General features: G+C 34.3%; 1 protein-coding gene across 1 annotated transcript in view; it reads right to left on the reverse strand.

The window, feature by feature from the left end:
* Window positions 1-13,276: 13,276 nt before the first annotated feature.
* The window catches only part of LOC149772577 (uncharacterized), a 57,304-nt gene continuing 45,787 nt past the window's right edge, over window positions 13,277-24,793 (reverse strand). The window contains exons 22-29 of the mRNA XM_089947631.1: window positions 24,264-24,445; window positions 23,628-23,749; window positions 22,574-22,720; window positions 21,459-21,628; window positions 20,748-20,866; window positions 19,636-19,710; window positions 18,596-18,794; window positions 13,277-17,688 (exon numbers count right to left, since the gene is read on the reverse strand). Coding sequence (XP_089803757.1) covers window positions 15,596-17,688; window positions 18,596-18,794; window positions 19,636-19,710; window positions 20,748-20,866; window positions 21,459-21,628; window positions 22,574-22,720; window positions 23,628-23,749; window positions 24,264-24,445 — 3,107 coding nt within the window. The 3' untranslated portion in view covers window positions 13,277-15,595. The remainder of the gene's footprint in view (window positions 17,689-18,595; window positions 18,795-19,635; window positions 19,711-20,747; window positions 20,867-21,458; window positions 21,629-22,573; window positions 22,721-23,627; window positions 23,750-24,263; window positions 24,446-24,793) is intronic.

Consider the following 24,793-nt stretch of genomic DNA (forward strand, 5'->3'; position numbering starts at 1 on the left):
GACAACAATTAGATTGTAAAACATAAAGATCTGACAGCCTAAACTGAAAATCCATCTGAAACAATTACACAGATGGTATTGTCACAATCCTCAGTTTTGCACTAGATCCAAAGGTTCAGTTATATGACGCCTTATATTGATTAGATAACTTTATCACATTTTGTGACATGATTTTTCCTTTGATTTTATTAGTTTAGACATTAAATTATTTTGTGAATATCTACATATTGTTCCCATGGTGCATACACAAACCAGTAGCATAAATAAAATGTTGCAGGACATAAATATCCTAGCATTATATGGATTATTTCCATTTATAACAATGAGTTATTTCTATTGTATGTAGTTTGGTAATGATGCATAGAATCACCATTAACTCTTTATTAATATTTTATGTCAATATTTATATCTTTTAAAAAAATTGCCCCGGCCCAAAAACTGCTGAAAACAAAATAAATCCGTTGCATGGTTCTACTTCATACAAGTATAAAACTTTTGACTTTCGTCTATCAAATTCTGGTGGAAACCGTCCCTGTAGTTTTGGCTGCACATGTACGCCCTAAATGACAGACCGCACATTCTTTTCTTATGGTAGGCTAAGATGACGCGAAATCTCTTCAATTTCATGTCCACATTTACCGTAATGGGATCTGAAGGTTTAAACAAACGACTATGAGACAAGGAATCAATTAAACGGTTATGCATAGTTAACTGATTTAACTGAATGAACGCTAACTCATACTGTTGGAACCGATTTAATGTGCTCTCCTTGACTCACGCCGTTCAGCCATGTTCCACTATTATAAGTAATGATAAATCATCTAAATGAAACAAGTGTGCTCATTTCGTATAAAGCAAACAATTACATATGACAAACTACGACCCTTATACACTTTGATCTCTACTTCAATGCAACGCACCTAGATCAATCGGCCTTACTTACTAATTCTATTAGATTTACCCTTATAAACGGTAATGCAATATTTATTTGTTTTTTCTACGTGTCTAACTATATCTAAAGAAAGAATAAAGAGTCGGCCATCCTGACGAAAGGCGTATGTTCTGTTCTGACAATTAAGTAAACGTTATGGCCATCTCCTACACTCACAAATAACATAAGCTCACCAACTCGCGCCATTCACAGTCAAACCTAATCTGATGAAAGTCTTGTTTTACTTATAATAAGTTGACCTGGCAGGTGCAGATAAAGCTTGATGTTCAGCCGATCTTAGGAATTCCCCGTCTATCCACTTTATTTAACCGGAATAACACTAAAGATGGGCCGTTATAAATTATGTGTTGGAAGTGACTTTTGTTTATTTTCATAAATGTGAAAACTGTAATTTTGTTGGTGACAAGATATATCAACGTAACACGGACTAGTATCGGTGTCAAAAATCTCCATTTTAGTTGTATTGACATACTACCCCTCGACTAACTGCCCATTTGTAATTTAAATACTTTTCTCATCCTTGTGTGTATTTATTAGAGTCTTATCTAATCGGATCCCGTTTTGGCGGCACACACTCCTAGTATGTTACGAAGTGAATATGCTATTTTGAATGATATAGATCGAATATCAAGTTATAGATCGAATGTCGAGTTATATTATTTTAATTGTGGAGAAAAAGCTTCCTTTTGGACCTACTTTTATATATGAATGAAGAAGTGTTCTGCCTCTTTTAAAGTTCAGGTAGGCGCCCCGAGTCGCCCAGTGGTCTAAAACGTTCACTGTTCCGGACCACTGCCATCTCACCTCTGTCTGTGTGGGTTTGTGTCTGATACTCAGCTAACGTGGGTACGTGAGCAAGCCTGCTAGTAGATTCTCGTGTGGGTCAGTGGCTCTTCCCACGGTTTTCCAGGGTGTTTCCTCCACCAGTTTTATTGGCCGCCATGTATATATAGCCTATCTTGTGCTGATAAATAGCGTGAAACCCTACAACAACAACAACAGCAACAATAATGTGCATATGAAGTACCGTGTAATCATATTGAATGTGAATATAAACAGGAAAAATACAAATGTAAAGACTTGTCTGTGACATTACATAAATACACACTGTTGCTTGTAAGTGGACTTAGATAACATTATATGCAAATAAAATCATTCATAAAGGTAAAAAAAGATACAACAGGTAATGGAAAACACTTCTCACTACTAGTATAACACTGTCAGGCTGAAAAAAGTGTTCCCAGTGACTCATAAGCTAAACAGAGTGATTTTCAAGCCAATATGTGTGCCGATGCATACTAAGGATTCGATAATGTAATATATCTTAAAATAAAAAATCATTCTCGTGAAACGTACGAATCTCATTAGTGAACTGGTATGGTATAGGTTACGATGGGTCAGGGTGGGTGGGTATAAAGCAAGTTATCTCTCCCACCAAAATACTCATGAAGCTTGGTAAAGACATTCCCTGATTTAAGTGATGACCTACAATGTGTGCTAGTGTGGATATAGGATAATTTTGTGTACAAAGTCGCTTAACTGCTTCGGTATTATAAGTCGAGACTAAAATCCATAGATACAATTGTAGATTGTTAGCGGACTGATAAACCTGCCTTAGTACAAGGACTGAAACCCTTACAAGCGGGCATGTTTGATGATGATGTTGATGACAATAACAATGATAACGATGAAGACGACGAAATGGACAACAACTGCGACGTCGAAGAAAATAGTGCTGATTTTTTTAACACTGAATAGGTAAAATTGTGGCTATCCAGCCTGAACTTTGCGTCGCTAAATATATATGTAATGCTAAATTATTTAAAACAAAAATAGTATCTTCGGACTTCAAAAACATATGATTGGACATGTTTCATAACTTTTGTTCATTCGATTAGAAGATAAAAATGTTTATTTTTATGTTACGGGTAGAACTAAACTCTTTTAAGAATAAATCATAATGGCTAACACATTTAATTGGTGTATAATATTTACATTTTGTTTTAGAAAACAGAAAGGAGGCACAATGTTTAGAGGTTTAAATAACGAGACTACTTTACCTTTATATATTCATCACACTTATGCAGGATGTTTGCTCTTCGAACAGAGCGGTGATTTTGTTTTATAATTTACTCAGAAATATATTTTAAACATTTTTCTGAGCTTCTAAGGCAACCTCCTAGATATAAATAGAGAACCACTTGGATCAAAATGGCATAATATGTATCAAATACACACACAGATACCGCCATGATCACATATACATGCATGCATAGAGCCAGACAGACACGTATAGATTCGAGAGGAAATGACTTTATGTAACAGCAAAATGATGTATGTTGATTCAAATGAAATAGTTCATCTAGTTGACTAAAAGGAAATGCAGATGCTTCCCGTGGTCACTAGCACACAATATTCTGCCCATTTTTCCTGGACGATTGACAATCTGGCAGTTTCTCCTATGCGAGACCAGCAAAACTGAACCTTTTGAACAAGGCACGCTGAAGCAAAAAATCAACATATACATTACAAATATAGATACTATAAGAAGCCTGATTTGCGATTCAGTAGATTCTTTAGAATAATGTTTTTGAAACTTCCCAAATACCATATAAACTGAAAGGTGAATCTGCTAGCATAATACAAATATGGCTGCTGATATATTCTCGGGAAATATATATTAAATAGTCTTTACAAATTCACTCAGTTTGGTCAACGCTTTTCATTGTCATGTTTTGTTGTAATGGTAAGGCTTAGAAGAAAAAAAAAGTATACTTTTAAGTAAATTGAATCAGATATTTCAAAGCCGGATATCTTTATGACGTATGATATGCCCTCTGGAAGATTCGTGATAATTTTATATTATACTTCGCACGCGGAATGTTTAGAAATAATGCGAACGATAAAAGGGGAGCCAATCACATATTTAATACTGCTGTTATATCTCATTGGCATCATCATTTATTCTTATTCATATTTGATAAATATCCTGCTTTTACGTGACTGACTCGGGTCTTTCACATTGTATGAATAACACGTGAAAATACTATTTTGTGATGGAGTTGGCGAGCATACGGATATATAATTGCCAAGTTTTGTTACCAAAGGTACATATAAACGCAGTTTCAGGTGGAAAGTTTTTTGCGAAAAGTGCATATATGTGTGTGACAACTTAAAGATGGAGATAATGATTAATTTCCAACTTGAATAAAACAAACAGTATCTAGATCTCTATAAAAAAAATCAAAAATCAAAAATCAAAAAAAAAAGATATAAAAAAAATTCGAATTATACCAATGCTGTTGAAATTTGATTTTAAGCTACTATTTTACGTGTCTGCTTTTACATATCAAGGGGACCTTGATTTGAAATTTTATTACTCAAAACATCAAAGGTTCTATTAACAAAAGCAATGACACGAATAATCGGACTGCTATATGTAACTTCACAAGCCGGAGGAGGACAAAGCAAGTTCAGCACACTAAAATTTACACACTCCTGACATTCTCTATATTATTCAAACATTCATCAACTTCATTGGTAAGTTTCAATGTATGTTAATGTGTAATTGTGCGCCTTTTCGTGCTAAATGTACCTTAACGGTTTCGTTACTATAACCCGGGACTAAAATTACTAGATAACACTGCTTATAAACCAGTCTTAAACTAGAGGCCACATCCTCAGTGGCGTGGCGTAACTATTATATCGACATTGATAACGAGGATGTCGATGACAAAGATAATTATAATAATAAGACGGAAGTTTCGAATATCTCGGTAAGGACAACAACGAATGGATAATGACTGTGGTGATTTACAAATAATACTGGAGTTACATTTTCCCATGGACGATATTACTTTGGCTACCAGGTATGAATTTAAACTCAATAAAGTTCTGAGTCTAACAAAATTATTGGTGTCATTTAGAAAAAAAGTAAATTCCATGATTTTATTCTCTATGGCAAGATTAATGATATTCTCAACAAGATAATTTTAATTCATTTGTATTTAGCCGATTCAAATAAAATTTTATATATCAGTGGGTGAGGTAACAACAAAGGTAAGAAAAACAGTATTAAAGCCAAATCAGTTTGCACTATGTTATTTTTTTATAGCTTTATCTGATGGCAGATAGTTGATGGACTTGCATGTCTGATGGAATAAATAATGATGACACTTCCTCTCCTTTAATATGTCATGCTTATCCAGGATGTCAAGCTATTCAAACATACTTGTCGTGATTTCATATTTCATACATTCATAAGATGATGCAACAGCTTGCGTCATTTCTTTGATCCAGATGTAGCTGGAAAAAAGGAAGAGTTGAAGGACATGATGGTCTATAATCGTAACTTTTTTAAATGGAAGACTGACAAAACATGGGTGATGCTTTTGTCTGCATGTACATCCTTTATTATAGTTAATTTATCATTAGCATCATAAATACTACTTAATTGTATCACGAAAGTACCAAACATTATTCAAACTGAGTAAACTGTACGTTGTATTTCCAACATAAATATCAAACTATTCCATGTAGTTTATTTTTTATTAACATCGAGCTTAACTGAGATGCCAACAATGCAGCACACAAATCGCATGCACGTAGGATGCTTAAGAGAGACAGGACATTATTCCAATGACGATCATTTCATTATTGTCATGACCGAAACCTTGGGAAGTCGCACCCATGGGCAGGTAATGCACATGCTACTTGAACTGTTGTTTTTGGTAAAGAGTTTAGAATCCGATTTGACGTACAGATAGTTACATATATTAGTCTGTGTCCTTTTGCTGTTTCTAGATATTTCAAATTTTACAAACCTCTAGCAAAAAATGCTGTTGTAATATAAAGGGGGAGAACAGGACAATGGACTGGAACCTATTTCTTGACGGTTCGACAGGATGCTAAAGAAATATGATCGTTGGCTTTTACGAGTAAATTTATAATAAGATAATGTTAGGCAATAATTGTTAGAACAAGTAATGAAAGTTACCACATAAGTTCTTGTTTTAAATTCTGCATAACATACGTTTCAGTGATTATACAATGCCAAAACATGGGTCATTCATTTCGCAGACAACTAGAGCACACAAACCTCACTCATAAAAATGTTGATCATTTATAAATTTTTAACCATTTGATCTGGCATAATTCACAGAGTTGAGCGTAAATAGACTGCATACTGCTGGGCATAAATAAGGAGTTGTGTTCAACAACAAATCCATGTATAGATCGCCATAAAATGTAGATGTACCAACATGTGTATTTATTTTGTGGCTGCTATTCATATGAATCTAAATTCAGTGATGAAAACAACTTAGCTTAGCCATTAATAAATATAATATCTGTGCAAAGTACGCGTTTAAAAGGATATCATTCATCTACAGCGAGTGGCACCTAAATGGGTCATTGGTCATGCTAATTTCTGGGGAATATAATTATAGAACTAAAGCGTACGCAATTGATCTGCTTGACACTAAATATATGAAATTTCCTCAATGTCCAACATTTGTGTTCAGTACGACATGGACTACAGTTTTTCCATTCATCCCCGTTTACTTGTAGGCCTAGCCTCTATCAATTGCTATAACGAAAATATATAATGTACTAACAGGTGCACATACATCAGTCAATGTATTCATTCATTCCTAATTCTAACCCTACTGTGAACATTAGCAACACCAGCATCATCTTCGCGTTTCAGGCTTAACGGAAGTTCCATACGAACACGGCGAAATATTGCGTTCACTATGGTAGAGTCTATTTTCTTCACACAACATAGCTTTTATCTTATTCGATAACAGCCGAAGAATTATGTACCTTACCATACAGTTGAGAGTTTAGAGTTATATCACTGTGGACACGTGCGTATAAATCACACCGTTTGTTAAAAATATGTGAGAGACAAATTTTAAGTTGTCCTTATTTTCCCTTGCTTGATTCGGCATTGTACAAATGGGAAGCAAACGACGCAGTATTTGTTCCTATATACATACACGTGTAGTTGCATATACACTTCTTCGCTGAAAATGGATTTGCACAGGAACTGGAAATGGTCGTCTTTTACAATGAAAACATTGGTATGAAACAAATAGCGATACCGGTTTAGGCCTCCCTCCGGTCATAATCTGGTTTGAAATTATAAGTCAATGAATGAAAGATATTTTTTGAAAGAGATATAACCGACTCGTGTGTCTCTAAGTAGCGTTTCGAAGCTGTTGAAGAAAACGCTTCTGCTGTTTTTGGTCGTGATGACAGATAAACAGCAATGATAAAAAATAAAAATATTGATACTTCCGAAATTAATGTTGCTGCTCTGCCGACCTATTCCTTATTTACCTTAATCACACCTATTTTTTCGTTTCGGATTGTATTCTAATCCATATTCTAATAGTACATCCAAATAAAATAGACTGAAATAATATTCAGCATTACCATGTTTAAAGTAATTATTCAGAAACGGAATAAAGGGAGGTAATTAGTGGAGATGAATATCATCATTTGACATTAACATTAGCAAATGTATTAGCGTCACATTTAAACGTTACTTCCACTTCTTCCCCGGATCTGTTATATATAATGTTAACGAGAGAGAGAGAGAGAGAGAGAGAGAGAGAGAGAGAGAGAGAGAGAGATGAAGAAGATATGGGAGTTCCAAAGTGACTGGCGAATACGTTTAAATGATGAATAATGGAAGCAGCCGTGGCTGAGATTAAAGAAGTGTCAGACGCGAAGCCGAAGGATCGCAGGATGAATTCCAGGCCAGGTCAATTTAATAATGCTGCCCGGGTGTACTACTGGGGCAGGTACTTATCTCTCCTTTCTTCAGAGAGACAGATCGAATAATTTGCTGCATGTATCAGTGAAACAAGAGAACCCAAATTAATCCAGTAAACAAACATGTAGATGCACGGATATAGTACGAATCTAACAAGATTTCAAGATCACTAATAAGGGAGATAGGAAACGTTTGTGATAATTAATATACATTTTAATTAGATCGATACTCGGAATTGAATTACATAATTTTCAAAATGGCAAACGGCTTCCAACTTTTCAAAGGGTGATATCCCTCTCTCTGACCACGGTATCCTGTGACATTATGCATTAGAAACGCCCTTAAATGTTTCAGACAACGAACGTTTGTTATCTTACTCAATAACTTTTCCAGGGATTCAGCAATAGCGGGAAAATTGGAGAAATATTTCCAATATTATCTATTTATAGCCCCTAACCACAGCATTTGATTCTCACTGGCAGACACACACAATTCAGAGCTTTCATTAACCTTAGCATCTATAGGTTTAACTTGACCGTGTCCCACTTCATGTACATAAATGCAGTGAGAAAACTTGCCAGTAGCTTCTCATGGGTCGGTGGTTCTTTCCGGGGTTTTCCTGGGTTCTTCCTCCATCATTAATATTGGCTGCCATGTATAGCCTATCGTGTGCTCAAAATGGCGTTAAACCCTACAACAACAAGAACAACAAAAAAGGCAACACATTTACGGCAAAACACACTTTTACTTAAATTAATAGAAAAGCGGCGTCTGTGAGTCTATCAAAACTTTTCCAAAACGTATCCAAGCGATATTTTCGGGTGTCGTTGTAAATGAGTCCGTCATCAATATAAGCGTCACAATTGTTTAGACGTAATATAATCATGGTCATTGAACTTTGAAAAGTGAAAGGCGAATGTTGTTATGCTAAATAGTGTCACTTTGAATTTATAAAGTCAAGCTAGAGTTATGAATTCCAAATTTCCTTCACACATTTCGTCAATACAATTTGTCAGAATCCTTTGTAAAGATCCAACATGATGACATATTTTGCGTTTCCCAATACTGTCGATACAATCATGGTTCATTGGCAATGGAAATAAGAATGTTTAGATTACACGAGCGGTTGTTCATAGTATGTGCACATGCGAAGAGTATCAAATAGTTTTGGCACAAGAATACATGGTTGCCTTTACTTGGTTCTATAAAATCATATTCCACCAAATGCTGAATTTGTTTTCAAACATTCCATTTGAGAATGTTCATCCAGTAGGGATGCTTTTTCCTAGATGTGGAATCTACAATTTCAAAGTCATGGTTTTTTTTATGTGTTCGTGTTGGAAATTCTGGAAACATGTGTTCATGTTACAAATTTGGTTTTTAGTCACGATTCTCTTATGATACTATATGCGAAAGGTTCTGGTCAAAATTAATCAATATTTCTTAATTACATAGATTGGTTACACCAAAGCACTAAAGGCCGATTGCATTCCATCCTTGAAATCCTCACTTTGTATGACATACACAACACATTCAACTGCATGATTAACAAGGCTTTTGTCTCCCAACATACTCTTTTAACATATTTATAGTTCAAAGTTGTTTTAGTTTTAGCCTGCTAGGAGTATTAATGACACAACTTAAATCACTTAATTTATTTTCAACTGTGTAAGGACCGTAGTACGTCGCCTAAAAAGGATTTTCTAGTAGGGGCAAGAGAACCCTAATTGTATGGCCAGGCTGAACACCTCTGTCCTTTGCATTTCGGTCATACCTTGATTTCATGTTTGACTGAGTACAAAGCAGATTAGTTCTTGCAACTTCAGAAGCCTTCGACACTTATGTGAAAATTAAAGATATATGATTTGAACCCTGATAAGATTCAACAAATCTGAGAAGGTCAAATTGTGTAAACGAAACTTATAAATGCTTCTACAATGGTTTAAGTTTTGATATTCCACAACGGAATTGCTTTGGGGAATCTCGTCGACGCACACATTATTGTTGACAAGCAATGGATGAATGACTTTTTCTTAGATAACATACCAATCCTGTCTTTTATTATTACGCTCAATGTTTAATAAAATACAGTACCGGAATAAGTTGCAGATGAGCCTATGGTATATTCTGATTGGATTTATAAATGGATTGACAGGTATTACCAGATCCTTTTTATTTACAAACTTAACCCTTCATTTTCGACCAATAAAACGTATTCAAGATCTTGTGATAATATTACTGATCCCTAAGTGATCAGCCAAAATTGTCACATGGGCTAGACTTAGCAAATTCTACTTGTACGGGTCAGGGATAACAATGATATCCCTCGCTGATCATTCATCACCTGTGGGTGACTTTGGTATCTCCAATTTCTCCTAAAGGCCCAAAGTTTACCAAAGTAGCAAAATATATACTGTTTTGGATTCATTGTCGATAATAGTCCTTTGAAATGAGCATGAACTGTTCGACAATAAGTGATTGTCGCTTATCACCATGATTGAAATAAAGAGGATGATTTGTCAAAAGACGATAAATATGACCTATACATCTTGATTGACTGATACCCGGAGCAAACGTGATATATTCGAATGTGTAACAAATACAAGTGTAAGGTAAATGACTATTTTATTGATCAACATCATTCTCTACAGCGTTCTTCGAATAGCTCTAGTAACAGCTCAATCTGGGTATAAATCTGGGAGATCTTTTTTAATAGTATCGACTATATGATCCAAAAAAGGATAAAAACAACCTATAGCTAGGTCTCCAGAGATGACGTCAGATTTTAAATTTCCACAATGGATAGGAACATTAACAAAGCCGCACTTTACTCCCTGAATACGAAATTTTGTCATTAGAAAAGACTTCTAAGACAAGGCAAAATATCTGATAATAAATGACTCCAAGAAGCTAAAGTTTCCATACAAAATTTAATAGGGATATGTTTGGGAGAATTACTAAGAAATCATGCATAACGTTTTAGCCTGAATGGTTTTAATTCTCCATAATAATACCAGACAGTTTAGAAATAAGAGCGTTGGAATAGCTCTCTAGTATTATTTTGCTTTCTCCAATCTGTAGCAATCAGAAATAACGGACCCTTTTCTCTTGCAATAGGTGCATGTCTGAAGAGACAAGTATTTCTGATTAGTTTTATAAGACACTTGATTTCTAAAAGTTGTACTAGTTTGAGTTTTGTAAGAGCCCTTATGATATTGAAATGAATTGTACCAAAAGAATGCTGAGTGGAAAACTTACTGACAAAAGAAACCTTGTGGTTTAATGACTCATAGTCATTTGTACGAAAATTACGTCTAATATTTCTACCTTTTGCTCATCAAGATAGGTCTTAAATTCACCGTGGACGCAATTTTTGAACTCTTGAACCAATATGAGTTTTATGCGGTTATCTTAGTCTCCTCTAACCTTCACGATGAACACCACCTGTCAAATAGTTGGTATTTTCCCTTTGCAAATTTGTCATAGTTCCTAAACCTTAGTCGATATGCCTTACGTAACAGTTCAATACAAGTCAATGGAAAGAATTGGAGAAAATCCCTTCAAAAAGTAATGCCTTAACCCAAGAAAACATATAAAACAGCACACCCTACTCTTCGCGAAAAGTGAGTATAAGTCACCGATTGAAGGTAAAGCTTTAAAGGATGAGATTCCGAAAATGAAACAAGAATAAAAGATGACAAAGTAGAACAATCAGCTATAGAAAAATGAAAGACATAATTACGTCCACTTATATTCTCACCTTGCGATTCTTATCTACTGAGGATGGTTTTGGTTACCTGGATGGTTGGCACATCGGAGACACACATGCTACTGGTAGTTTTGCAAGCTATGCACATTGTATTTTTATACCTAATAATGGTTTTATGTTTTTTGAAATACTATATATGCTACGTTAGATGCTATACAAAGATCCAATATATAATATAAACACTATCTCGTTTATTTGATTGTGGATGGGATATATACATTGTACACCTTCAGGAGATAGTTTGGTCTCATTGTTTAGTTCAGTTTTGGGGATTGACGTGCAACATCACAATACAGGTACTTTGAAGTAAAAGTCCTCAAAGACAAAGGTACTGAAGCTGACAGATGCTGATCGAGTGATATGATTTTAAACATTTTCATTTGCGGAGTTGTTACAATAATCACTGAGCAACCGGGTCTATAACATTAGAGCAATGTGTCATATTCGCATGAAACTGCTTCAGTCCCCTATCATTCTACACACGAATTCGTTGGAGTGTATAAACGTGGTCCAAAGTATCAATGTTGTATTGCACATATGTATTATTTACTGTACGTGTTATTGAATTATGTCCTTGCTTTTCTATTGTTTCATCATTAACATAAGATCCCGGCGTATCTACACAGTCAGATGTTATTATGTCAAATACGTTAACTTTCATTCAGTTATAGCTCATCGTTTGTCATGTGTACACTTGTGCGAACATTGGTAAAACGGTCACTTGACTACGTAAAATACATGGCCTGGGGGCCTAACAACGCAGATGAACCGCCTGGTTGTATTTTATCACTTTGTGTGCACATTGATTTAGATCTTCCACTGATGAGTGGCCATGTCCATTTCTTCCATGTTTAGTAAAAGACAGTGATGTCCTGTTTTACTTTGGAGTTGCAGCGAACTGGTCGAAAACGAGCATGCCGTGAAACCATTGGTGTATAAATGTGTATATTGACCAAGAGGCATAACACTTTGGTACTTTATTGATAGACTGAAGCAATATTGGTCAATCGGAGGAATTTATTTGCTTGGTCCGGACTGCTCTGTATGCCATCCTGAAAGACCAAAGCTGAAAGGGTCTGCAAAGAAATCGTTAGGGACAGTCCAATAGATCCATGTTTTCTTCATTATAATAAACTACATTGTCCATAATAAACTTTATATTATTGCACTGAAAACAGTTTTTCATCGAGGTTTTCATATAGATCAACACTAGTATATTCTGAAGCCATCAAAACAACCGCACAAAATTGGATTATGCGAATGTATCAGAGTCTATAATGGCACAGTTGGTAAGTCCTAGGTTCACGTTCAAAGCCAGGAAATATTGCATAAGTTTATCCGTTTTATTTATGTCAAGTCTAAGTTCAGTACTCGTTATATATTATAATATTAAGTGTGAAATACAGAGACTTATTGGAGACCTAATTTCCATATTTGTTTTCATAACGATATTTTCACATATTCAAATATATCCTTATATTTTCAATTAAGATATCCAACCAAACCATGCGATCCTTGATTGTGTATGCCAACAACAGCAGTAACGAGATATCATAGTATTTAAATCGTAATCCACAGTCCATCATAAATACTAATTATTTCATTGCAATACTATGCCCATTATTTTATATTAATTTAACACGAAACGTATTTTATATTTACGTATGCCCATTTTTAGGACATTGATCGATCAGAATGAAAGGGTTACTGGTGTGTTAGCAATCAGAAGTTGATGCATTATCGCATTTGGGAGTCTATGAAACAAAACCCCATAAAAAGGAAACTCATTTTATTTTCTAAAATATTAGCTTAATATAATTATAATTAAAAAAATAATCATGCAATCACAAATTTCGGGAATTCATACAAGCATATGTTGAATACTCCTCAAGAGACGTCAAGACCATATCGAGAAATTAAGTCCAAAAACTGGTTCAATTCCCAACTTCTCATTCTCATCAAATTCTGTATTACATCTTATGATCAATTTATATGGTTGAGTAAATACGAGAAACGAATTTAAAAATATAAGGCTACATGTAAGAGCAATATGCCAAAATGAATACGATAATATAATCTTAAATGGGTGCAATAGTAATCCATTTGATATCACGCAATACGGAACATTTTAACAATGAGAGCTCTTCATTCAAGGTAACATTACTGACACGAAGGTGAACAAAGTCAGGGACGTGAACGTAAAGTATTACACATAAACACAGAAAAATGGACAATATTGCATTCGAACACATTATTATGAAAGGCAAGCTATGTGGTTGATGTAGGTGTGTGACAGGGTAAATAGTGTACACCAGACTTTCCGAACCTTTTCGAATATGAGGACCGCGTCTTAACTTCAACTAATTGTCGGAACCACCATAAGCTAATATTTGTACTTCTAGGCTCAGTTTATTGAGTAAATATACATCCTCATTGTTGTAACACTGTGGCCCTATTATGTTTGGGAACTACTGGTTAAATCTATTGTTTCCGTTAGCCTATACTGAGGAAATTGCTTCGAAAAACTTCAGACAATGTGATATTATGTGGAGAAAGCGGTATGGTTACATTATATATTGTTTTCATTACTGAGATTCTTAGAGTATATTTGAAACCGTGCATTGTAAATAGGCTATTAATGTTCATGGACAAACCTTTTCTTTTCTTCCTCCTGCATAAAGTGTCCGTGTGATTTCAGAAAAAGATGTTGAAAAGGAATATTTGAGAAGTAACGTTTTAGGAACTGTACTGTTATTCTCACTCCTGATATACTCCATTAGGGTTTAAAATGGATATTTGTATGGATAGTATATGGTTGATGTAAATCGGTCATTAAACTTTATTTTGTCATTTGTCTCTTTGACTTGGTGTCTTACTTGACCATTGTATACGAACATAATCTCGTAATATGAAGTAGTATGATGAAGCTTATCATTTATTTTGCTCCTAAGCTCCTTAAATGATTATATTGACATTTTATGAGGTGATGTGTAATTTATGTTAGCACATAAAAAGGTTTTACAATTTCGATCTATTCCACTGTTTGTTAAATTGTTTGATAAATAAATATACCAAAGAGGTATTATGATAAATCATGTTTTTAGGACTATTTGTATTATGGATTTAGAGGCAAATAGGTAATGTAGCTGTTTTTATCTACCTGATATGTTGGCGAATAAGTTTGAAATTACAAAACATGATCTTGTAGAGAAGGCAAATGGTAAGCTGTTTCAATGATGTATGTTAAACATTGTTACGTAATGTAGCGCTTGGTATAGATAAGCAGGATTATACCTTTTTCTTGCTCTTTTCTTTTTATTTATATATTTGAAGAGCAATTGGTATGTTGAGTAGTCTAGTCTAGTCGACACTGCTCCATCATAAGGTCTAAAAAGATTGTATGAAATTCATGACTAAAACAAAGACACAAATCTAAAAGAAGGTTTAAGGTTGTTCCGGTAGCCTCTTGTCATATTAATATCTGACCAAATGTGTCCCAAAAGGAAATATTTTGAAACGTAGAATCGCATGTGGCACATTTCCATCACGTTTACGAGGATACTTTAGATAATTCAACTCCAATAAGAAACATCAATGATGTACAAGTACCATTTGGTAACTAAACTGTAGGGGTGCACATGTCTCTGACAGCATCTATAATTTAGTATTTAAACATTACATTAACTAGGAAAACAGAATGCACACATTGTTTCCTGTGATGAAATGCATGAGAAAATGAAGCAATGCACAAATGTGACTTTGCTAAATATTATAAGAGTATACATAATAAATGCAAGTTGAGTTCATTAAAATTCAGTATTATAAGATGATGCATGCTCCATACAGGCATTTGAAATTCGCAAAGGATGCATGTAATAATTAAATCTTCAAATAAAGCATTTCCGTTTTACAGGCTTTTAGCACTACATATCTGTACCTATTGTTCTTCTTCTTCTACTTCTTCTTCTTCTTCTTATTAGTATTATTATTATTATTATTGTTATTATTTTCATTATTATTATTATTTACAATAATTCCCCAATTGTTGCTAATAATAAAACTGTACAGAAATAAACTCAAATGACACACGAGTTTAACAACGGCATGTTCCTAATGCAGATAGTAAACCTATTATGGCTATCACAACAACTGCTGTAACAAACGTAATGATAATGACCCAGTAGAATGTTCTTCCTTCTTGCTTTGTTTTGTTTTTTACTTTTCGTGGCGTATTTGGCATTATACTATTTGCAGAGCTGGCTGGAATGGAAGATGGTGTTGAATGAGTTACAATAATATCTGACGTGGACAGGGTCGAAGTGATATAAGTTGGCTTAACTTGGTTTGTTACATTTCGTTGCGTAGTTGGCATTATACTGTTTGCGGAGCTGGCTAGTGAAGGTGTAGATGGCTTCTCAGTCACAACACCTGAAATGGAAGATGGTGCTGAATCATTTACAATCATATCTGACGTGGAAAGGGTAGAAGCGGTACAATTTGGCTTAATTTGGTTTGTTTCATTTTGTAGCGTAGTTTGCATTATACTATTCGTAGAGCTGGTTAGTGTAGGAGCAGACGATGTCTCAACCACAACTGCTGAACTAGAAGATAGTGTTGAATCATTTTCAATCAAATCCAACGTGGAAAGGGTGGAATCTGTATAAACTGGCTTAAATTTCGTTGTAGTTATTGTTCCATTTGTCACAAAATTCGATGGTATTGTGGAGGTTCCATTAGTTGATGATGTTGAATGTGATGTTGCCGTAGTTATTAGCATCGTAGTATTCAACGGCGATGAAGTCACGACTCTATTATTTACTTTCACCGTCACAACCGCAAACGATGATTTGGATGGGATACCCGAGTCTTCGACAATAACCTCAAATGTGAAAGTACCTACATAATAAAAAGGCTTTGCCACAGTTATTTTTCCGGTGTTGTTTTTCACTGAAAACTGTTGATAGCTTTCATTCTTGAGTTTAAATGAATATGTGTCATTATCCATGTCAATGGCTTTCAATGTCAAGACTGTGGTCCCCAGTGTTGCGTTAATTAAAACTGATGCCATGTATTCGGAAGAACTGAATTTTGGGGCATACATGTTTTTTGGTCCGAATGTAAGGTTGTAGCTTATTGCGATCGCATTTTTGCTATCTTCCGATATAAAGTCCAATAAATGAAAGAATAAAACCTTCTTGATATGCGTGGTTTGCCATGCGTTTTTCTCCACCAAAATTTTTCTCCCATCGGTTCTAACAACTTTTAACAAATATTCATCAGTGGCGACTTTGTTTTCAACTCTAACGTAAAACCAAGATGACACATTTGTTTCAACAGTAAGCTGCACGACTTTATATATTTTCGAAGATGGCTGAGTGATTGTTTCCAGGAGCTTGAATATTGTTACATTACCTTCCATTACTGGATGGACATCACTTCCATTAGCGCTGTTAAAAAGTCTATCTGGAATTTCATTTTCGTCAACAAAGTCATTCACAAGAAAGTCGTCCAGACCGTCGTCGTTTAAAGAGAGGTCAATGCGAACTAAATATATGAGCTCATGGTATCCAAGTTCCTCAAGTAGAGATAACTGTGGATCACCAAGCGGATTTATATTTTCAAACGTTGCACTGTAATTATAGAACGTACCTTCCAACGTTGAGGTTAGTAACCATGTTGCGGTTTTGGTTTCGAACGAATTAATATCGTCAAAATTAACTTTAAGGGAGGGTGGAAGGGGATTGTTTCCAAGTTGAGCACTAATAATTTTAAATGTGCTGAGAAGCCCCTTTTCATTTTCTATGATTTCAGGCTGGGCAGAAGATATTTTTACAGCACGTGCAATTCCATATCCAGCATTTATTACCATGACAGCCAAACTGAAGGGCACTACAGGTTCAGTAATAGTTTGAGTGAGAGGGTCATCGCCTCTCACGTACTTTTCGTGGAAGTAATGAACAACAAGACTTGGATTAGGTTTCACTGTTATTATGCCAGGTACAAGCGGAACGGAAAAATTTGAACCACCTACAGTATATGACAAACGTCCACCGACGTCGTATAGAGTATCATCTTCAGGCGCAGCGTTCGAATATGGAATCATCAGCCATTCGGCATATCCCGATATATCCATGTCTAACCGCCCAGTACTGTCAACTGCAGTTATACCATTCAGTGTGGGTTTCCCTACAAACACATGAAAAAAGCTATAACTGCTCAAATTGAAAAATGTAAATTTTATCTTTTAATTTGCTGACCTCCGTATCACTGTAATCAGTTAAACAGGTAACATTGGTGTATATGATGTTAACGTGTTTCTTTTATCTTTTACAAATTTATAGTAAAAAGCTCAGGACTAAATTATACGTATGTAACAGTTATCATTGTGGGTTTCTAAATATGAAGGCTAATTGTGCATTCTTTTCTTCAGAACGTGTATTTGATATTAGTTTTCACATAATGCAATGTTGTTAAATATACCCAATCCGCTTCCAATAGAAAAATGTGAACATACTGATTCCAAGCATTTAAATAATGTTATTAAATGTGGCGTTCCAAAATGTTGTGATATCGAACAAGGAGCAATTTGTAGACATCTGCAATCATTTGCGGATTACAAAGTCTGAAGAGAGGAATACATGTCTAATCGTGGACAGTTATGATAAAACATGAAGAATACACATCTTAGTGAAGATAAATCGCTAGCGGGCTTATTCTAGAGAAAATATTCCACGCCTTTCAGTTCTAAGCATTCATCCAAATCAATACTGAATCTTGATTAACAAAATAAATTAATGCATGAAACATTATCGTTGACTGAGATCAGTTCATTTATTCAACCGGGATGTTTCATATAACTTTTTATTATTCAGCTTGTGGTGATGATTATGCTATAGATGTTATAGTTTAAACGCAATGATGATCTTGATTTTAGTGAGTAGTCTGATGTAAACACGTGTTCATCTGATCATACTAATATGTATTCACTAAGGAATCATATACAAGGCAAACTGACGTTGCTTATTGGAAGGCCTTATAACATACCAACATCAAATGGAACAGTATGGGAGGTTAAAGAAGCACCCTTTCTCACCAGTAGAAAATTTATTATTTGCAAGTTCACCAATTCCATACGTCTGTCTAATTTCTATTTCAACGTTGATATTTTCTAGTGGAGCCTTGTCACTATTCTCAATTTCAAGGCGCGTATTAAAAGCATCTCTTGTGAAAACGAGCTCTTGGATGATACGGACTCTAACTTTCGCACAAACTCCGTCATCGTTGTCACTACTCTGCAATAACGTGTTAAATAGTCATCAGGACGTGTGAAACAATACATTCAAAATATTACTACAGTCAGGCACATTTGATTTAAATCGCCTTATCATAGCAAAAGCTTAAATCATCATTATTAGATGACACAAACCATACTGAGTAACGTGCCTGTCAGGCTCTAGGCAGCGATTGAACACTGCTGAGGGATCATAGATGCAATCAGGTCTGCGTGAGTCTTAATTAATTTTAAAAATGAATGTGAATAAAAAACTCTCGCATATGATATTTCTAGAAAAGGCTTGATTCAAAATATTTTATATTGTGCGGATGGATGCCTCATTTATAGACTGGGACAGTGGATACACCTGCCCGTGGCGACCATTTTATATTTCTGTATCAAAATTACAACACGTTTTTAAATTATATATATATATATATATATATATATATATATATATATATATATATATATATATATATATATATATATATATATATATATATATATATATATATATAAGTGTAAATTATAAAGGTGAGGGCAATAAAAGAGAGCAAAAACTATATGATTACAACTTAATGTTTTTCATCAAGATATATGGATTATAGCTAACTTAAAATAATACATGAACGTAATGTAAACACGTGGATTGAACCGAATATCAATAACTAAAAAATGAAATATGTAATATGTGTTTGTTAGTATATATGCTTCATTGCATACACTATTAATATAATAAATTTATCGGAATGGAAAGAGGAGCAAAACATGGTAGTCAAAGTATGGACTATCTCATCTGAAGGGATGAATACAGTTTCATTAAACAATATTAGCGCCTGATCCGTTAATATAATTACCTCGTTCTGCTTTTCTGCAGTTTTGTATGCATTTGCTGCACGGTCAAAATTGGCGAAGATTGAGTCAAATCCTCTCTAAACAAGAAATTTAAACGTTGCACATATGTATATATTTGAGAATGGTATTTATAGACAACACACTGAATGCAAATAAAATACAATACTATTTGTTTATTATGAATTACGTAATTTCAATTAACTTGAACACTAATTCCATGATGTGCTATTAAATGTAAGAAAAACAAAATTAAAAAAGTCACTTAGAAGGCACCGCTCCTCTTTTCTTCTATTAAAACACTTGATTCCAGTTGGCTTCAAAAACTTCTAGAAAAGTGGTTAATGTAGCTATCTGTCACTTGGGTCGTAAACTTGATTCATCGCTATTGTTCATAGGTATTTAGCTCTGATACTTTATACCAAACTGTAAACTGTAAATAGTCCGTTATAAATCCAGACATAAAATATAAAATCTTTAAAAGCAATTTATGGCTAGAGGGATTAAGTTTGAGAAGCTCTTACTGAAAGAAAAGCTACAAAAGCAATTAATGTTGAACTTTAGTTTTCACTGATTGCAATATCGTGTATTTCTGGGACATTTATAAACAAAGTGAATACTGTAAAGCGAATATTCGCGTCAAGCACTGACAAGAGTTACACACAAAGTAAACGACAAATACCTATATTTGGCACGGACAAAAAAACACAACAAGAAACCCCAACAAATTAAAAAAAGTGAAAGGATGAAAACAAACGGATCCGATTCAAATGTGTAGCACGACAAGGTCCGATGTATGCATGTAAAATGATAATACTGTGCATTTTAGAATGGCTTAATTACTCTACGTCACGACAAAGACTTTGGGTTACATACGGTGCGAGCTATTGCGATGATTTAGCTTTTGATTCTAGTTTTTACACAGAAGAAAGAAATTTTTAAAACTTCAGATAAAATCGGCTACATTCTGAGAGCACTAAAGTACCTTTTAAGACGCAAGAAGGTAGCCATGTCAGTTATATATTTTTTTTGGCAATACAGTTTAAGTCATACGATACAAAAGTGAAATAAATAGTATATCATGTGAAATATGCAAATACATATTTGAATATCAGACCTGTTTTGCTGTATTAACATCATTTAAATATTGCGCAATTCTAGGTGAAAGTTTATTGAATTGTATCACACGACTGGCATCAGTGATTTCCGGGAGGGTCCCGTTCTCCCAGGCGGCGGCTGAAAGATAAAATACATCAGAAAAACACAGGTGCTTGTTACACGTATTTTTGTCTCTTGATTGATTTCAGTAACGTTTAATTTTCATTAAATTTCTAAACCAATGTATAGTTTCTGGTGTTTAAATCGTTTTCTTTAAACGATTATTTTTACCATTTAAAAAAAAGAACATGTTTAGTTCGCTTTAAAGGCTGTTACATTTAAATGAACACGACGATTTATGTCAAAATGTGAAATATGAGTACTCAGGAAGAAAGGAAAGTAAAGAGAAAAACATTTTAACATCAACATGTATATTAAGGATACTAGAGAAAAATACCGACACATTTTTTCAAGATATTTGCCATCCAAAACATCAACACTCTTAATATGCCAGTGCAGAACATGACGACTGGAAGGTAAACAATTGTTTGAGGGATTACTAAAGGCCTAAAATTTAAAAATTCACTGAAGTATGTTGTTTTTAAAGTAATCTATAAAAAAACATTTATATGGAAAAAACCTAATTTTGAAGTATGGTCAGACTAAAGATTATTTGCGTTCTGTACATGTTAATCACTTATTCATGTTTTAATTTTTTTCTCAATTTTACCAGTGTCATTCCAGCGACTAAGGAACGTATTCAGAACAGCTCTCGAATCTTGGTTTCCCATAGTTCCAAGTACTCTTCTTTCTTCATCTACAGTTAGTAAACTTCCTATAGGACTATTGTCAGACACAACAATTTTGAAGGAATCAAACCAGGTTCTGTTCAAATTGAACCTGCGAAAATATTATTGTTTTTTTCTAATTATGAGACCTTATTAACTGTGACGAGAGACAATCTATTGATATTTAGTATGTGCAAATACTGTTGTATGATTAAACTAAATATAATGTTGGTGTAATTTTCGTCACTATGTTGTGACATTTCAAGCTGGGATGACGGTAAGGAAATAATAAAACAAATTAAGTGGATTAATAACTCATGCACTCTCACGTGAACACGAGCTATGTTTCACAGAACATGAACAACAGATCACTTTGTCTGAAAACTGACGTGCAATCAAATATTGATCGGAGGGGTGTACTACGTTCGGCTTTGAATGAGAACGTCAGCACTGTGACGTTACCTAATTCACGACATGACATACACATGCACATAACAAAGTCTCGTTCTTGAACTGTATCATATGTAATTTCAGGAAACGTTACTATTAAGTTCAAGATCAACAATGTCACGTTGACGATACGTAAATGCAGCCCGCATTTGTTCAGTTGTTATGCGGGGTTTTGACTCATTTCATCACAAACAACAACAACCATATATGCGTATACACATGCGCATAAAGACTGCGAAGATTGAACTAAATAAATAATGACTTGGCAATATTAAGTATGTCAAGAAGCATCTGTATATGTGAAAATCTCGGATATGCTAATCTTCCACGTTTGAAGGAGACGATGCATGTATTAATAGAATACGATCATCCATGAACTCTGCCTAACAACTGCATATGAAACAGGAAGAAAAAAAGAAGAAACGGGACGACGGACGTACGAAAGGACAAAAATAGTACATGCTGCTAAAATATTTGCTTTGAGGCACACCCTATCATTTAATGAAAATGTCTGAGACGTAAGTAAGATAAAAAGGACTAATGTATGCACTAAACCGATAAACGGGTAATTCGAGCAAATATGATAACAACGATAAAAAGAACATACATAGCCTCATCTCCATAGATGTCTGTCATCATTTCCAAGAAGTTATCCACTGATTTTGTGGCTTGTATCATGTTTTCAACCACTTCAGAACTGATGTCCCGTCGTCGTCTGGCACTCGTACAGTTGTTATCTACATCAATGACACATCTGGAACCAAGATGAAAGCAAACATTAACATATCTATAAAAGTTGATATTAAAATATCATTAGCAAAAATAGAGAACATCAAGACTATCGTTTTCAGCTTATTTGATACGTATAAATCATGATGGTCATATTGTATTTTAAACAAAACTGTGAGTAAGGTGGAGAATATATACATTGCTTACGTGTCAAATATTTCATATTCATTAGAAGATTATTCACTATAAATATACCCCGGTCAATACGCTATACGATTTGTTTATTAAATAAGCTTACTGAACTCGTGTTCTGTATGGATGTTTTGTACAAAGTAATAGTTCAATACCTAATGCTTTCTGCTGACACACCAGACTTTAACCAGTTTTACTAAAATATTGGATCTGTAGTAAATATATTATACCATTACTAATATGCTTTGCAAGTCAAACGAGTTGCAATAAACAGTCAGGGTTACAGGCAAAAATTAAATGCATACACAATTTACCCAGAAAAGCCAACCCTTTTCTATTTAAAACTAATGGCTCCTATTCACGCATTATGGAATATATGCTAGAAATAAAATACATTTACTTAATATAAATAATTGAATACAGTAATGAAAGATCTGAATTACATGAAAAATGCTTGACGTTTCAGAGTACGCAAGTTATTTGATCTGTATACCCTTGATAGTGACTAAGTTAGGTAAACAAGCAACGAATATACATTCCTGCTCCTCTTATTTATTCAGATCAAATGTAATTCCTGGACAATAAAATAGTGGATTTAGTTCTTTTTTAAGGCGACGAGGTTCATTATGCAGGTTCATATAAATTTAAAAATGTACTGTAATTATTTTGTAATATTATCGCGTCAGATCGAGATCCAACCATCATTGTGATTTTTTCTGCAATGTACAACTTTATCCTACCTGACTGTTGTGTATAGCACCCCATATAGTTGATAAACGTCATCAAAAATGCAGGCCATTGCAGTATCAACAATTCCAAGAACAGCATTCAGGGTTCCAACAATGGCATCACCGCCACTTCTCTGGATTAAAAAAGAGGAATGTCATAAGTTGATTAACTTTTATGCTTTATAACTAGAATTAGGCGGTTGTTTGCTTGATGTATCACTGAAGATTCAACTGAATTTGTTTTGAAATTAGCAACCTTTCATTACAGTCATTGTTTATACAAATTTAAATTAAAACAAGCGTATACCTTAAATAGATATTTAATAATTGTATCAAGGCGTGATCGAAATTTAATTATTTCGAAGGATACCAACCATATGCTAATTATTTTAAATAAATGTAACTAATCGTCAAAAAAAAAAAAACAATCCCTCATCGTTAATTTTGAACATATGTTATCGGAAAGCACAAACCTTATAATCATTCTCTTTCACGTTTAAACTTGATATTTTCAGACACTTTACAATGATTAAGGATGTCTTACAGGCGTAAGCGTAAATCATGTTATATGCACATGTATAGAAGTTTAAACATCAATCCAAGTTGAAAGACACTGACGATTGCTATGATGACTTTAAGAAGCATAACACTCACTGCATATGAAGTTCCCAAGCGAGGCACTGCATAACCACATCCTACAATGGGGAGATTCGGTAATGCGCATGATTTGATTAATGTCTGTGCACAATCACATGACAATGGAGTCACGGGATTATAGGAAACAGATGACCCGGAACTACTAATGCCACTTCCACGACCAACGTCTGCAACTATATGTATGCGAGAAACAGTATTTAACATCTTAATACGAAAATGGTTGTAAAACATGTAAGTTTGGAGAAAGTAAATAAAGAATATTTCATTTTTATTTATCTGTACGTTGCCTATTTATGTTTCAAGAATATTCGTTTCTGGTGAAGAATGATTTTGAAACCTTGGACACTCATGGACTACACTTGAATAACATGATCCTAAGAGTGGCCTTATAGCATACTGGCTCAATGTATTCGTACGACGCTAAAAAAGAAGAAACTCTTAAATAAAAGGGAATAGTTTACATGTGAATGAATACTACAGCATTACTTTATTTTGTCATTCATTAAATATTATGTATTCAG

Source organism: Sinohyriopsis cumingii, unplaced genomic scaffold, assembly GCF_028554795.1.
Source record: "Sinohyriopsis cumingii isolate HCF-2022 unplaced genomic scaffold, ASM2855479v2 utg001392l, whole genome shotgun sequence".
Taxonomy (NCBI): domain Eukaryota; kingdom Metazoa; phylum Mollusca; class Bivalvia; order Unionida; family Unionidae; genus Sinohyriopsis; species Sinohyriopsis cumingii.